Source organism: Phalangium opilio, unplaced genomic scaffold (genome assembly GCF_054372755.1).
Source record: "Phalangium opilio isolate 3A_F unplaced genomic scaffold, DU_Popi_V2 ptg000063l_1, whole genome shotgun sequence".
NCBI classification, from domain to species: domain Eukaryota; kingdom Metazoa; phylum Arthropoda; class Arachnida; order Opiliones; family Phalangiidae; genus Phalangium; species Phalangium opilio.
Genome location: NW_028324180.1, coordinates 806,058 through 820,392, shown reverse-complemented (window position 1 = coordinate 820,392; position 14,335 = coordinate 806,058). Strand labels below are relative to the sequence as shown.

The window sequence follows — 14,335 nt, the reverse complement described above, 5'->3', positions numbered from 1 at the left end:
CTTGCTATAAAAAATGCAGAAAGCGTGGATGATCTTTTACAAGTTTTAGAAGGGTTAAGTGATATCAGATTTCTGACTGGGTGCGAGAGACCTATACTTAACATGACGGAGCAGGATGCGCAACTGAAAGACATAACTCACTATCTAGTTCTCGGTCGCCACGTAGGGAATCTAAACAAATTTTAAGAAGGGTTATCTAAATTAGGAGTTTTGGAGGCCCTTAAAAATTTCCCCGAGTCCTTTCGATGTATCATGACACATGATGAAACTGTCGAAATAACTAGAGCAAAGTTAAACTCAATGTTTAAAATTCAGTTTTCTGAATGTGGGGGTAATCGTTTTGCTTTAGAAAATAAAGCCGTTGGATATTGGCGTGATTATCTGATTGACGTAGAAGACGGGGAGGCTGGTGTGTCACTGGCAGATATATTAATTTTCACTACCGGGGCAGAGAGCGAGCCTCCACTTGGTTTTCCCACAGAACCAACTTTGGAGTTTTTACACGAAATTATCGAAAGTGTCGGTACTGCAAGCAAGTTCCCTATGGCTAATACATGTGCAACGATAATGAAATTGCCTATAGTACACCAAAACTATTTAGATTTCAAAACTGCTATGGATGAGGGTATTCTTTGTAGCCCCGTGTTGGCTTGGTTTAGATTATAAACAAATCTTTGTGGTTGTTTATGAAGGAAAAGGGGTGGTGGATTTTTTAGGTCGAAAATCATCGTCAGTAGGCATGGCTAAAGATTTAAATTTTTGATTTTCAATTTTGAGTACTTTCGTAAAGGGAAAGAAAAAATTTACTTTTAAAACAATGAACATATTTCAAGACTAATACCTCATTGCCATCGAAAATTGTTCTTAAAATTTTGTATTTTTTGTTTAGATTCCCTACGTGGCTACCGCTCTCATAGAATAAGCATGTTTCTCAAACATTTTAACAAGTGTGGGTATCTAGTGTGAAAAAAACCTTTTGGTTCCTAAATATAGCGTATGGAGTTTCTTCCGTGATCTTTAACCTCTTAAAGACCGCTTGATTATTTTTACCTGGTCTGATATGACAATTTTTACCTTAAATCCAATTTCAATAGGGACTTGGCAGTAGAGGGGAAAAAAGGGGGTTTGAAATATTGACGTCATCTAAAACGTATTTTGAAAAGGAACGCCACCTATATTTTTATACTTTTATTTACGTCGGCCATTATGGTATGTTTTTTTCCATCCTTATCATGGATAAAGCGGAAAAGTCAAAGCTAGGATCTAAAGTTTCCACTAAAAACTACTTTGAATCTCTATCCCTTGAATTGAAAAGTCGGTATTTACAAAAAATATCACACATAGATGGCTTAGACCCGTATAAATTAAAAAAAAGCGAGTGTAAATGTGTCGTTAAAAACCAAGACCAAGGCCTAAGCTCTAACTTTGAATATCTACCGCCGATTGCCTTCCCTGATATTTATAACTATTTAATTTCGGGAATTTCTGCATTCACACATGCGCAATTAAAAAACTATAAAAGCTTGGACGCTTATAATCAATTTGTTTGTGGTTTTGTGCAAAATGTCGCAATTAAAGTAATTGATAAGTCAAAGAACGTTGTGGTGAAATGCAGGGTAAGTTTCAAGTTCTTTTTATAGCTATATATATACAAAAAACAAAGCAACAGCTCTATTTTTTTTAGGTTTTACATTCGCAAAGATTGCGCGAGACTCCACTGAAAACGTGGATAATCTCTAATAAGGATGGTGTCATCCAGTCTGGTCATTGTACGTGTATGGCTGGACTGGATGAGTGTTGCACTCATGTTGCTGCTCTTCTGTTTTATGTGGAGTATGCGGTCCGCTACAGGGAAGTGGCAACCGTCACTGGGAAGTTAGCGTACTGGAAGGTCCCTACTATGAAAGAAGTGAACTACGGTCCAGTGGTAGACTTAAATTTGAACTCCGCCAAAGCAAAACAAAAGCTTCTAGACCAAACTTTAGAATGTGCAATAAGTGGTACAAATTTAAATTCGATTAATTCAAAAAGCAATATTAAGAAGCAAAAGGAAATTCCAAGCATGGATTTGGTAGAATTTAATTCAAGAAATCAAAGACTTTTTGAAAAGGATTCCAGAGCTGCAATATTCCGCATTCTGCCAGATTTTTACAAAAATTTCATACCGAAATGTCTAAACAAGAAATATCCAATTTATTTGCCAGATCTGTATTCAGAACAAAACGAAGTGCTTACATTCAATGAACTGTTGATTGAGAGCGAAAAAATAAATATTGATCTCGAAGAGCACCAAATCGCTAGAGTTGAACGCGAGACAAAACTACAGTCAAAAAGCCAACTTTGGCAACGTCAACGTGCAGGAAGGATAACTGCATCGAATTTCAAACGTGCTTGCTGTTCCAATGCATCCATTCCTTCCATTTCTTTATTAAAAGATATATGCTATCCAGCTAGTCGCTGTTTCTCCACTGAAGCCACCAAATGGGGTTTGGAAAAAGAAGAAGAAGCTAAAAAGATTTATATTGAGCTAACACAGAATAAGCACGTTAATTTTGCGATGTTGTCCTCTGGTTTGATCCTGAATAAAAGTTACCCTTATCTAGGAGCATCTCCTGATGGTATGATTTTTTGTAACTGTTGCGGTAAAGGAGTTCTCGAAGTCAAGTGTCCTTTCAGTTTAAGAAGTAAATCTTTCAAGGAAAAATCTAGTAATTCATGTTTGGAGCTTACGGATGCAGGGCACAGATTGCGGAAGAATCATGCTTACTATTACCAAGTTCAAGCTCAAATATTTCTCGCTGATGCCCTTTATGCTGATTTTTGCGTTTGGACAAAAATTGATTGCCACGTAGAAAGAATTCTTCCAGATACACAATTTTGGAAATCAAACGTTCAAAAGAGTGAAACATTTTTCAAAGTAGCCATATTTCCGGAATTATTAGGAAAATTTTTTTCTCGAGCAGCACTTAAAACTACAAACACTCAGTGTACATCAGGCTACACTAAACAACCTCAAGGCAGCCTTTCTAATACATGTGAAACAAAACCCCTTGAAGACACTACAAGTCAAGGCATCATTCACAAACCTCTCAAAAACTGTGATACAATCCCAATCACTAGTCAAGGCATCGTTCAAAACCCACTAAAAAAATGTGATACAATCCCAATCACGAGTCAAGGCATCGTTCAAAGCCCACTAAAAAACTGTGATACAATCCCAATCACTAGTCAAGGCATCGTTCAAAAACCACTCAAAAACTGTGATACAATCCCAATCACTAGTCAAGGCATCGTTCAAAACCCACTAAAAAAATGTGATACAATCCCAATCACTAGTCAAGGCATCGTTCAAAGCCCACTAAAAAACTGTGATACAATCCCAATCACTAGTCAAGGCATCGTTCAAAAACCACTCAAAAACTGTGATACAATCCCGATCACTAGTAAAGGGAAAATTCCCAAAAAATCCATCATCCACCAAAATAAAAACCATTCCAGTTCAACCATAACAAGTCCATCAAATAATATTTTAAGTCCAACTTATAAAATTACCAATAATGTTCAAACTCATACAGTAGATAAAATAAACAACTCAAACATTCTCAGCCCTAAAAAATAGATTATAATCAAAAACAAGATAAGTATGAAATATGGTGCTTTTGTAGAGGAAGAGATGACGGATCAAAAATGATCGGATGTGATAATGAAAATTGTAAAATACAATGGTTCCATATTAAATGCTTGAAAATAGTAATTCCGCCCAAGAAAAAAAAATGGTACTGCCCTGATTGCAGTAAAACTCATCAACCATGTAAAAAACGTAGACGATAAAGTCATTTATGGTTTTTAATTACACTCTTTGTAAATAATGGTTCTGGTTGTTTTTATTGAGAAAAATAAATTTCCATTTGTTTTCAAAAATTATTATCTTATTTGTTTTCAAAAATTATTATCTTATTTGTTTTCAAAAATTATTATCTTATTTGTTTTCAAAAATTATTATCTTATTTGTTTTCAAAAATTATTATCTTATTTTGATTTTTTGAAAATCAAGAGTACATTTATGGTTCTTTTTTTAATTAAAAATTTAATTAAAAAACTTAATTATTCTAATGGAACAACCGACGGGCAAAGATTTACAAGGGCACACGCAACTACAGTTATTTTATCAATGCTTGCTAAATCCTCCTCTGGGGCACCATGCAGAAGTTCAACCGGTATTTTGTTATGCAAAATAGAAAATTTTTGACGTAGATGACCAATTACTCTTTCGACATGAATACGAACATTAGCTATTTTCCTTGTATCTTCTATAGCTTTTGGATCTAATTGAGCCTTATTTTTGGTGAAGGCTGGCAATTTTACCGTAGCATAGTAAAGACCAACTGAATCCTGGATGTTAAAGCCTCTATCTGCTAAAACTATATCTCCTGGCAACAACTTTTCTAGGAAATTACAGTTTTCCGTAAGATGCTTATCGCTAACGCGACCTCCCCACCCTTTTGATAAAAAAGCGACAGTTCCTTGAGGAGTAATACCAATAAGATATTTGACTGTGTTGTGATGCTTGTAATTAGACCAGGTTTCTGCCTGTCCCACTACACTAGATGGCTTTTCCGTAAATATTTCAAAGCAATCAATTATTACGGCAACATTTGAATCAAAATGTTCGCGAAAGCACATAGGCATTGTTGCTCGCAAAATGTGCCTTTCGGGCCAATAAATGTATCTAGCCAGGCGTTTTGATAAAGCATCCAAGGTATTGTAGAAAACCCTTCCCGCTGTCCTTTCTGATACGTAAAAACGATAAGCTAAGTCCCTGTTCTTCAAACCTAGCCTCAACTTCATCAGAGTTAGAATCAATTGTTGAAAAGTTGAAAGTTTCGAATTTTGAAATAGATAACTTTTAACTTCATCAAAAATTTCTATTAGATATTCGTAGGATTCTAAACCTGTGTAAAATTTAACTTTTTCATTGTTACCCGCAAAGCAATACTCCGAAAAACTTTTCATTTTTAACTCATCATATATGGCGTTTAAGTTAGTTACTTTTTCTTGCATTTCATTTTGGTAACTCAAAATAAGGTTTTCCTTCTCCACTAATTTTTCTCTTAATTCATTAATTAATGTTTTAGCACCTTCTTTTTCAATCATAGCACTTTCTAAATGAACTGAATCACACACTCTAGCAAATGTTTGTGTGTTCGCATCTTCACTTCTTTGCTCTGTTTGTGTTGCAAAATTAACAGAAAAAAGATATTCAGTCTGTACATAAACACTCTTCATTTGTGGACGTTTTCCTTGTATTTGCCTGTTGTAATCTTCTTTAATCCCAGTTTGCTTTTTTACGTCTAAAGAGATATCTAGTGATTCGTCAGATAATACCCCTGAATCTTCAAAGCTGGTAGTGTTCAATGTGACAGATGTATCATTAATCGACGATTCCACACTTTTTCCTGAATCTAAGTGAAGTATTTGTAATCATAAAGTAGCCAAGCCTTCTCATTCCCAATCACTCGTTAACTATCAGATCTAGACATTTTGTTTCCTCACCAAGTAAAATTTCTGGTTCCTCGGTAACTAACGTTTCTATTTCGTCAATGGTCATTACTAATGAATCATTGTTAACTGAAGGTACTGTCGAAGTACATTCACGATGTGACTTAACAATAGATTCCTCCGAAATAAGATGTGAAGATTGATTGCCTGAAACGAAAATTAGAAAAACGAAACTAAGTTGGTTACTAGTTCCACAAACAGTCTCAACTCACTTTTTATCGATTTCAAACGGCTAATTCTTCGGTTATAACGATTTGCTTTCCGCAAAAGCTTTTCTTCATCCCCTCTTGAATATTTAATATTCAAACACTTACATGGGGCCCAATCAGGATTACATTCGTCAAATAGTTTAGCCGGGCGCCCTTAAAATAATATTTCATAACTTATACGTAACTATACTGTTATGGTAAATTAAACATGAGCATTACCTGAGAAAAAGTGGTTAGAACACACTCTTAGGTGTTCTCTGCGGGCGAGACCAACACTAAGCCTTAGCCTAGTAATCCACTGTCTATTTCGAACTTCCGATAAAGTTTTCGTTTTTTGGCATTGATTCAATATTACGCGTGGGATTCTATGAAATGTAACTTTACCCCCGTTTTCATTTAAACTACCGGATGTGCTCTTACATCCTTTAACGCAACATATTTGAACCATGTTTTTCACTTCACAATGCTATCTCGCGTGTTTCGGCCAAGGAAAACCATACCATAATGGCGTCCGTGTCGCGAAGTGATTTTTTTGGTTTATAAACGAGCCACTGATGGCGCTAAATTACTAATGTGACGTATGCTTTCGTATGCTAGCCAAGTCCCTATTAAGGTTTCTATGGTTTCAGTAAGGATATCGTAAAGTATGTCTTTTTTAATAGAATCCTTAACGAAGTAGTATGAAAGGGGCTGCCTCCAGTAGTGTGTGACCCCAGAGAGAATGAAAACAGTAGCGTGATTGGCATTTTGGTATGTTCTTTCTGAGCCCAAATCCACAAACCCCTCAACTTTTTCAGAAGCACTATCATATTGAAGGCACTCTTTCAGGGCCATCTCATCAAAAGTAAGAACAGTCAGTTTCTCTTCTTCTGTCATAGTGTTCAACTTTAGGCGCAAGATGTCAAGCATTTCTTTTTGCAAGCCTGGGCTACTAGGGACGTTCTGCAACCACAAGCTCATAGTGCGATAGGCCTGTAGGAAGAAAACTTTACTTCGCTGCCTAAAAATTCTCGGCCCCTGGTAGTATAAGGCAAGACAGGTTTGCTTATCGTCGTTTGTAAACCTTCGTCCTCTAGCTGCCTTTTTGCCATCCTAAACGGAATTCTAAGAAAAACTTTTCCATTTTATAGTAACTCAAGTATGGATCCTTTATTAAAAAAGAGACGGTCAATTAAGGGCCAAATTACGAGAATTGAATCGGTAGTCGCGGGAGCAGATATTCAACCGCTAAACGAAGCCGCTTTAAAACTATATCTTGACAAAACTGATAAACTAACGACAGATTTGGATGATTTACATCAAGATATAGTGGGCAGTTGTCCACCCGATGATTTTTCATCACACGAGGATGAATATAACGCGCTAGTGAAAAGACTAGAAGATCTACAAATATATTTCTTAAGCACTCTGAATCAGAGTCTAGCCGCCGCGGCAGCTGCGAGTGTAGTAACGGTAACACAAACAAGCACACCAAGTGATGACATAAGGTTACCAAAATTAGACTTGCCAACATTTGGAGGAAATTACTTAAAGTGGTTATCCTTCCATGATCTCTACGTCGCAACGGTGCATAATAATCAAAAATTAACGCCGGCTAGGAAATTTCAATATTTGAAGTCATCAATAAAAGACGAAGCTGCGCTTCTTATCAAATCCTTTCCAACTACGGACGCCAACTACCCCGAGGCCTGGAGCATTCTGTTAAATCGCTACAATAACACACGCGAAATTATTGATGCTCATTTGAAAGCGTTGTTTGAACAATCCCGAGTGGCTCGGGAATCAGCTACAGAGCTGCGTAACTTAATTGACACCACGTCGGAATGCATCCGCGCGCTGAAAGTCTTGAACGAACCTGTCGATCACTGGAATTCCATCTTGATCTATATCGTAAAAGAAAAACTTGATCCTGAATCGAGACGTCAATGGGAACTAACATTAAGTGGAACAGCCAATCCTTCGTTTGACGATCTAAGAACCTTTCTTGAACAAAGAGCACGAGCTCTTGCAGCAGCTCAAGCTACCCCTACCACCACCAAAAGCAAAACGTCTAGCCAGCCAAGGAAGACTACACTAACACATGTTGGAACTACCAGGGGTACTCGCGGATGCATCATTTGCCACCAAGGCCACTCAATCTACAGGTGCCCCACGTTCGCCAAAGCATCAATTACCGATCGTTGGGACCTTGTTAAGAAGAAAGCACTCTGTTTCAATTGCTTACGACCTGACCATGCTAGCCCTGATTGCAAGTCCCAGAATTGTCAAAAGTGTGACAAGAAACACAACACTTTGCTTCATCATCCTTCTCCGATAACTAAAAGAGAAACAAGCACCTCACCTATTAGCTTTGAGCATGAAGTCGTATCTCATATTTCCCGAGAGGCAAACAGCATTGCACAAGTCCTTCTATCAACCGCCCGAGTTGTAGTCAAGGATAGAAACGGCCATTTTCATCAAATTAGAGCCTTACTAGATTGGGCTTCATAAGCCAGTTTTGTTACCGAAGCCTGTGCAAAGCGGCTGAAGCTGCCCCAAAAGAACACTAATACCTCAATTAGTGGCATAGGAGCTTCAAGCGATAACGCTGCACTCAGTAAAATCAATATGGAGATTTCATCATTGTACGATGACCAACTATCCATCAAGATCGAAGCATTAGTTCTCAAGAAGTTAACTAAAGAAATTCCTAAGATGAAGGTCAATTTCAGCTCTTGGGAGCACATCAAAGGCTTAAAACTTCCTGATCCTAATTTCCATGTCCCAAGAGAAGTAGACCTTCTGCTGGGCGCTGATGTCTATCTCGAAATAGTACTAGAAGGGATACACAAAGGTTCAAATAACCAACCAGGGGCGTTCAAAACAGTATTCGGATGGGCAATATCTGGTGCCGCAAAAAGTGCCACCCCTTCATCTGAGATCACTAGTCACCATTGCTCAATCGACGAGCAACTCAAAAAGTTTTGGGAACTAGAGGACATACCCTCAAGAAGACTACTAACGCCAGACGAAGAACAGTGCGAAAAGCTCTTTGCAGAAACCCATACCAGAGATTCAAATGGCAAATACATTGTCAGTATTCCTTTCAAGCATTCCCCAGAAACCTTGGGAGAATCTAGGAGCATAGCAGTTCGGAGATTCAAGGCATTGGAAAAGCGGTTACAAAATAAACCAGAACGGTATACTGAGTATAAGAAATTTATGGCTGAATATTTACGTCTCGGTCACATGAAGCTGGTAGAATCCCAAGAAGACGTGGATAATGCCTCAACAACTTGCTATATTCCTCATTTGGATGTTCAAAATGAAAAAAGCAGCACGACGAAGACTCGCGTAGTCTTTGATGCTTCAGCCAAAACCTCTAATGGTGTATCACTAAATGACATTCTGTTAGTAGGACCTAAGCTACAGGATGACTTAGTTAATATTCTGATACGATTCCGAATACATGCTATTGCCATAAAAGCAGATATAGCAAAAATGTACCGTCAGATTTGGGTACAACCAAAGGACACCGAAGTTCAAAGAATAGTATGGCGACCGAATCCAGAAGAACCTATTCAAAACTATAGGTTACTAACGGTCACCTATGGCACGGCATCCGCTTCCTATCTTGCAACGAAAGTACTGCAGCAACTAGCCATCGAAGTCAAAGATAGTCTACCTTTAGCCGCCGAAAAATTAACCAAAGATTTTGCCATGGATGATTTACTGTCTGAAGCCGACACAATCAAGGACGCTTTACAGTTACAATCACGTCATATTCACATGTAAACTATTCCATACAAGATGTAGATGGCGCTAGTCTCACTAATAAAAGGCTAGAGCTTACCTCCCGACGGGAAATCACTCTCGCTCTCTCCCCGGCTCTGGATGGTAACCTAATCGCGTTACTCCCATCCTGAACTATGTAATAACCAACCTTTATTAAATGTAGAATAAATCTTAAGTGTATAATTATCCCGACTAATTATTTACCCCGGATTTGAACACTACAAATCACAACTCCTGGAAAAAGCTGACAGTGCTGGTACGGACATTAGAAAATGGGCGTCTAACGAACCGAAGCTCCTTGAGTCCATAGCGCCAGAAAAACGAGAAATTCCAGTCCCTTTACTATCTGATAAGGAAGCCTCCATAACCACCCTCGGGTTACACTGGAAACTAGCTACTGACGAATTTTTCTATGAGGTAACGTCAACCCCGGAGAGAAATATCATCAGCAAGAGAACAATTTTATCGGATACCGCAAAAATCTTTGACCCACTTGGATTGATTGCCCCAGTTACAATTAGGGCCAAGATACTAATCCAGGACATTTGGAAACAAAAGTTGGACTGGGATGACGCACTACCAGACATGCAAGTCTACAGATGGCAGGCTTTCCGGAATGATTTGGCAACCATCGAAAACATTAGAATTCCTCGCCACATCTCGCAAACTGAAGTCACGCTGTCAAGTCTAGAAGGATTCTGTGACGCATCTGAAAAAGCTTATTCAGCAGCGGTCTATATGAAAACGACAAATATCCTTGGAGAAGTCAAAGTCCAGCTAATCGCAGCGAAAACAAAAGTAGCTCCAACGAAGACTGTGGATGTACAAAGACTGGAGCTCTGCTCTGCATTACTACTAGCCAAACTCATTACTCTAATTAAAGAGTCACTGCCTGGTACAACGTTGGCACACGTGATCAATTGTTGGTCTGACTCACAAAATGTCCTTGCTTGGTTACGCTCTCCCCCGTATCGATGGAAGACATTTATCGCTAACCGAGTAGCACAGATACAAGAAAGGCTACCTACTGCTGTATGGAATCACGTGCCAGGGACTTCTAATCCCGCTGATTGCGCTTCACGAGGCATATCAGCATCGGAATTACAATCACATTCATTATGGTGGCATGGACCTGAATTCATTAACAAAGCAACTCCAGGACCTACTCTAGTGGTCGAAGAGTCCCCAGAATGCTTACTAGAGGAGCGAAGGATAAAAGTCTACACCACTTCATGTCAATACGACTGCAAGTTAATTTCCTCATATTCGAGCCTGACAACACTTGTACGAGTCACAGCGGTTATGTTTCGCTTCATCCACAATGCAAAACCATGCAAAAAAAAATTAAGTCGCAAGCATGGACCTTTGACTGCCGAGGAACTGGACAGCGCCCTTTATCACTGGATAAAAGTGATTCAAATGGAACATTATCCAAAAGAATTCAATCAACTAAATAGAAAACAGTCCATTCCTGCGAAAACCAAGATTTTATCCTTGCAACCGTACATCGGGCAAAATGGTGTACTCCGATTGGCGGCAGACTACGTCATGCAAATCTACCTCCGAATCAAGCTCATCCAGCTATTCTACCAAAAAATAGTGACCTCACTAAACTGATCATCAACCATGAGCATCAAAAAAGCTTCCATGGAGGATCTCAGTTGGTTATAACTGGATTGCTTCGACGATTTTGGATACCTGGCGTCCGAGATGCTGTCCGATATCAGATCAAGAACTGCGTAAGATGTACTCGTCAAAGGGCATCTACAGTGCAACAAATGATGGGAGATCTGCCCCCTGCTAGAGTTAATAAAGCAAGACCATTCCAAAAATGTGGAGTGGATTACGCGGGTCCCTTCCTACTACGGGTAATCAAGGGCCGCGGACACAAAATGTTTAAAGCCTATTTAGCGATATTTGTATGCTTTACAACGAGAGCCATCCACTTAGAGCTTATCAGCGATATGTCGACTGCTGCCTTTCTAGCAGCATTAAAGAGATTCGTCGCCCGACGAGGGTTATGCAGCGATATGTATAGCGATTGCGGTACTACCTTCATAGGTCAAAAGTACCCCTTACAACAATGAAGTAGCAGGATGGTTTGCAAATGAAGGCATCAACTGGCACTTCAACCCCCCAGCGGCTCCACACATGGGAGGCCTCTGGGAGGCTGGAGTGAAATCCGTCCAATTTCATTTAAAAAAGGTGATCGGCAACGTTAACCTAACATATGAAGAGATGCAGACGCTCCTATGCCAAATAGAAGCGTGTCTAAATTCGAGACCTCTAATGGCTTTAAGCTCTGACCCAAATGATCTCAATGCCTTGACCCCAGGGCATTTCTTAATTGGCGAAGCACTTACAGCCATACCAGAGCCGGACCTTTCCGGCGAAAAAATCAATCGTTTATCAAGGTGGCAACTTAGCCAACAATTGTTACAACACTTTTGGAAACGATGGCGAAATGAATATTTGTCAAGACTTCAACAAAGACCCAAATGGGCTGCCGTTAAAAACAACTTGGCGGTAAACGACCTTGTTCTGCTAAAATATGAGAACCAACCTCCTACCAAGTGGAGGATGGGCCGAATTAGCCACTTACATCCAGGACCAGATGGATTAGTGCGCGTTGTTACCGTGAAAACTAGCACGGATAAAGAACTAAAGCGACCAGTTCAAAAACTTTGCAAACTTCCTTTAGAATAATTCAAACTCTAATTGTTTTATTTTGAAATGGACATTTCAAGGTGGGCGGAATGTTCAGGCCTACTCTAACCTAAAGCTTTAACTCTAAAAATTGTTATTGTCGAACCACTGTAAACCAGTCCTATAGTTCATATATCACGTCAAATATCCACGCCCAACAGGGGCTTAAGAAACCCTCCTGGCACTAGCATGCCCGGGGGCTATAAAATGACTCAGGTAAAAATTCCCTAGCAACAAAAATACAATGTAAAAGTTTTTCAGTCGCGATCAAGACGCCAATCGATAAATACCTCTTTCGTTCGACTCAGTAAATTTAAAAGTGAAAAATATTCCAATCTATGATAATTTCAAGCTAATTCTACTGTCAATAAAAGTTTTGTTTTGATATCCTCTCGCCTCAATTACATTCGGGAACACAATCACGAACACGGGGAAAATTTCGTTAATTGGATCTAGGCGTTGCTTGTTTGTAAGGCGATTAAGTTTTTTCGTTAGAGCTTGATTTCTGTTACGTTGGGATTTCTTCTCCTGACGTGTTAAAGGTGGAACAGGTTGAAGGTATTGAAGGAGGGTTATTCTGATAAAATCAATCTTTCAAGGTAGTTCCGCCTCCTCACTTGAATTTTTCATGATATATTAAGATTTGAACGAACAAAATTCCAGATTACTATTGTCACTACCATCTCACTCTGCTAACTTGAAGCAAACTTTCCTCTCATTTTGCTGCTCATTACCTTGCCTTGACTTTTAGTTCGTTATAACTACTATCATGAGTTTATTTATTTCAAACCAAAATAGAAAAAAAATTGGATTCTTTTTCCTTTTGTGCTACTAAGAATTTACAAATTTATATATCGTTGTGACGTGCCATATCAAATAGTCTCTAGCCACTGTTAGAAACTAGAGAGAGAAATTGGGGAGTAACACTGATCATGCCCTGAACTATGAGAAAGGACAATACGATGGTTGACAAAAGTACACTTGATATTGTATTACTTCGCAAAACCACGATTAAAAATCTTACTGTCCCTATTAAATTTGCCGCCATTGGTTTTAGAATAATTAAAATGTTCCACTGCGAAGCGTACCGGGCACGAATGGGGATGTAACGTCTTTAGGAACCTTTCAAAACGCATGCCAAAAAGGGTTCGTCGACGACAAGTATCCGAATCTTCCCGACAGCTTGGAAAATCTGAGTTTGCGGGAATTTGGTCAGTTTTACGATTTTGCTTAGCACTCTGAGGGTGTCGAGAAAAATGCGAGTGTAATCGTGTTGAAAAACAATCTGGCTTTCATGAGAAAGAGAATTAAGCCCTGCATAATAGAGAACTTATTCACGACCCGAAGAAGGAGAAAGAAAAGTATTGTCACGCTCTACTGATCCTCTTCAAACCGTGGCGTGACGAAACTGAGTTATTGGGCGGGTTTGAAACCTACGCCGATGCTTTCGAAAACTCGCTTTCAGTGTTGAAAGACATGAAAGAATATCACGAGAAACTCTCGGTTTCAAAAGAAGTTGAAAAGTAATGGAAGGCTTGTAAAAAGGCGAAAGAGCCACAAACCATATTCTCGGAGGCAGAAAGTGAGGACGATGAAAATGCGCTGCAAGGGAAATTAACTTCTTAAACTTCTCTTTCCTATCAGTTACATCTTCTGCGTCATTATTAAAAAGTGGTCTTAAGTACTTTTCTAGCAAAAGTTCTGTAAATTTGGCATATCCATCACAATCACATAGTAATGGCTTGCGAAAGTAGGGAAGAGAAGACTGGACGAAGTCAGTTATAATGACTAGCAAACATATCTATAATCTGGATGGATACTTAAGACCACATTTATCCTGTGCAGAAATTGAAGTCCAGAGTGGTGAATTTGAAACTGGTTGAAACAGTTTTACTAAACACTTCCAGCAATCCGTGCGTTCTTCCGCTACCTTGACAATGTATCCACCAAGCATGGCAACAGCACAGTTTCTAATAGATACATTAGAGTTATCTATAAAGAGAATGAATTTTACAATGACAGTAGATTTTAAAACTTCTGTGAAATAATACCTTGATAAGTTAATTTTTCCATCCGATGAAGCATTT

General features: G+C 38.9%; 4 protein-coding genes across 5 annotated transcripts; 3 read left to right on the top strand and 1 right to left on the bottom strand.

The window, feature by feature from the left end:
- Positions 1 to 1,095: 1,095 nt before the first annotated feature.
- Positions 1,096 to 3,810, top strand: LOC149662117 (uncharacterized). 2 transcript variants are annotated; one of them, XM_089842230.1, is made up of 3 exons: positions 1,096 to 1,616; positions 1,685 to 2,618; positions 2,677 to 2,808. In XM_089842230.1, the coding sequence occupies exons 1-3, from the start codon at positions 1,212 to 1,214 to the stop codon at positions 2,679 to 2,681; spliced, it is 1,344 nt and encodes a 447-aa protein (XP_089698356.1). In that variant the 5' UTR covers positions 1,096 to 1,211; the 3' UTR covers positions 2,682 to 2,808. The 2 variants fall into 2 exon arrangements, with proteins under 2 accessions (XP_089698356.1, XP_089698355.1); XM_089842229.1 differs by having other exon boundaries at positions 1,685 to 3,810.
- A 276-nt stretch (positions 3,811 to 4,086) lies between these two features.
- LOC149662116 (uncharacterized) lies at positions 4,087 to 6,375 on the bottom strand. The gene is made up of 4 exons (XM_089842231.1): positions 5,988 to 6,375; positions 5,772 to 5,921; positions 5,554 to 5,706; positions 4,087 to 5,462 (listed from the first exon to the last, which is right to left on the bottom strand). The coding sequence occupies exons 1-4, from the start codon at positions 6,214 to 6,216 to the stop codon at positions 4,105 to 4,107; spliced, it is 1,890 nt and encodes a 629-aa protein (XP_089698357.1). The 5' UTR covers positions 6,217 to 6,375; the 3' UTR covers positions 4,087 to 4,104.
- A 533-nt stretch (positions 6,376 to 6,908) lies between these two features.
- Positions 6,909 to 8,258, top strand: LOC149662115 (uncharacterized). Its single transcript, XM_089842277.1, has one exon. The coding sequence runs from the start codon at positions 6,909 to 6,911 to the stop codon at positions 8,256 to 8,258; it is 1,350 nt and encodes a 449-aa protein (XP_089698403.1).
- Positions 8,259 to 8,375: 117 nt separating this feature from the next.
- Positions 8,376 to 12,248, top strand: LOC149662114 (uncharacterized). Its single transcript, XM_089842276.1, has 4 exons — positions 8,376 to 9,525; positions 9,787 to 10,952; positions 11,000 to 11,588; positions 11,656 to 12,248. Exons 1-4 carry the CDS (start codon positions 8,376 to 8,378, stop codon positions 12,246 to 12,248), a joined length of 3,498 nt encoding a protein of 1,165 aa, XP_089698402.1.
- The last annotated feature ends 2,087 nt before the right edge of the window (positions 12,249 to 14,335 follow it).

Excerpts from the sequence above, each read along its gene's own strand:
- LOC149662116 (XM_089842231.1), bottom strand. The coding sequence starts at position 6,216 with ATGGTTCAAATATGTTGCGTTAAAGGATGTAAGAGCACATCCGGTAGT. Across the intron at positions 5,707-5,771 it reads CCGTTTGAAATCGATAAAAA|GCAATCAATCTTCACATCTT; the intron begins GTGAGTTGAGAC and ends TTTTCGTTTCAG. Across the intron at positions 5,463-5,553 it reads GGAACCAGAAATTTTACTTG|ATTCAGGAAAAAGTGTGGAA; the intron begins GTGAGGAAACAA and ends TACTTCACTTAG.
- LOC149662115 (XM_089842277.1), top strand. The coding sequence starts at position 6,909 with ATGGATCCTTTATTAAAAAAGAGACGGTCAATTAAGGGCCAAATTACG.
- LOC149662114 (XM_089842276.1), top strand. The coding sequence starts at position 8,376 with ATGGAGATTTCATCATTGTACGATGACCAACTATCCATCAAGATCGAA. Across the intron at positions 9,526-9,786 it reads CGCTTTACAGTTACAATCAC|CTGACAGTGCTGGTACGGAC; the intron begins GTCATATTCACA and ends TCCTGGAAAAAG. Across the intron at positions 10,953-10,999 it reads CCCTTTATCACTGGATAAAA|AAAACAGTCCATTCCTGCGA; the intron begins GTGATTCAAATG and ends TCAACTAAATAG.
- LOC149662117 (XM_089842229.1), top strand. The coding sequence starts at position 1,212 with ATGTTTTTTTCCATCCTTATCATGGATAAAGCGGAAAAGTCAAAGCTA. Across the intron at positions 1,617-1,684 it reads ACGTTGTGGTGAAATGCAGG|GTTTTACATTCGCAAAGATT; the intron begins GTAAGTTTCAAG and ends TATTTTTTTTAG.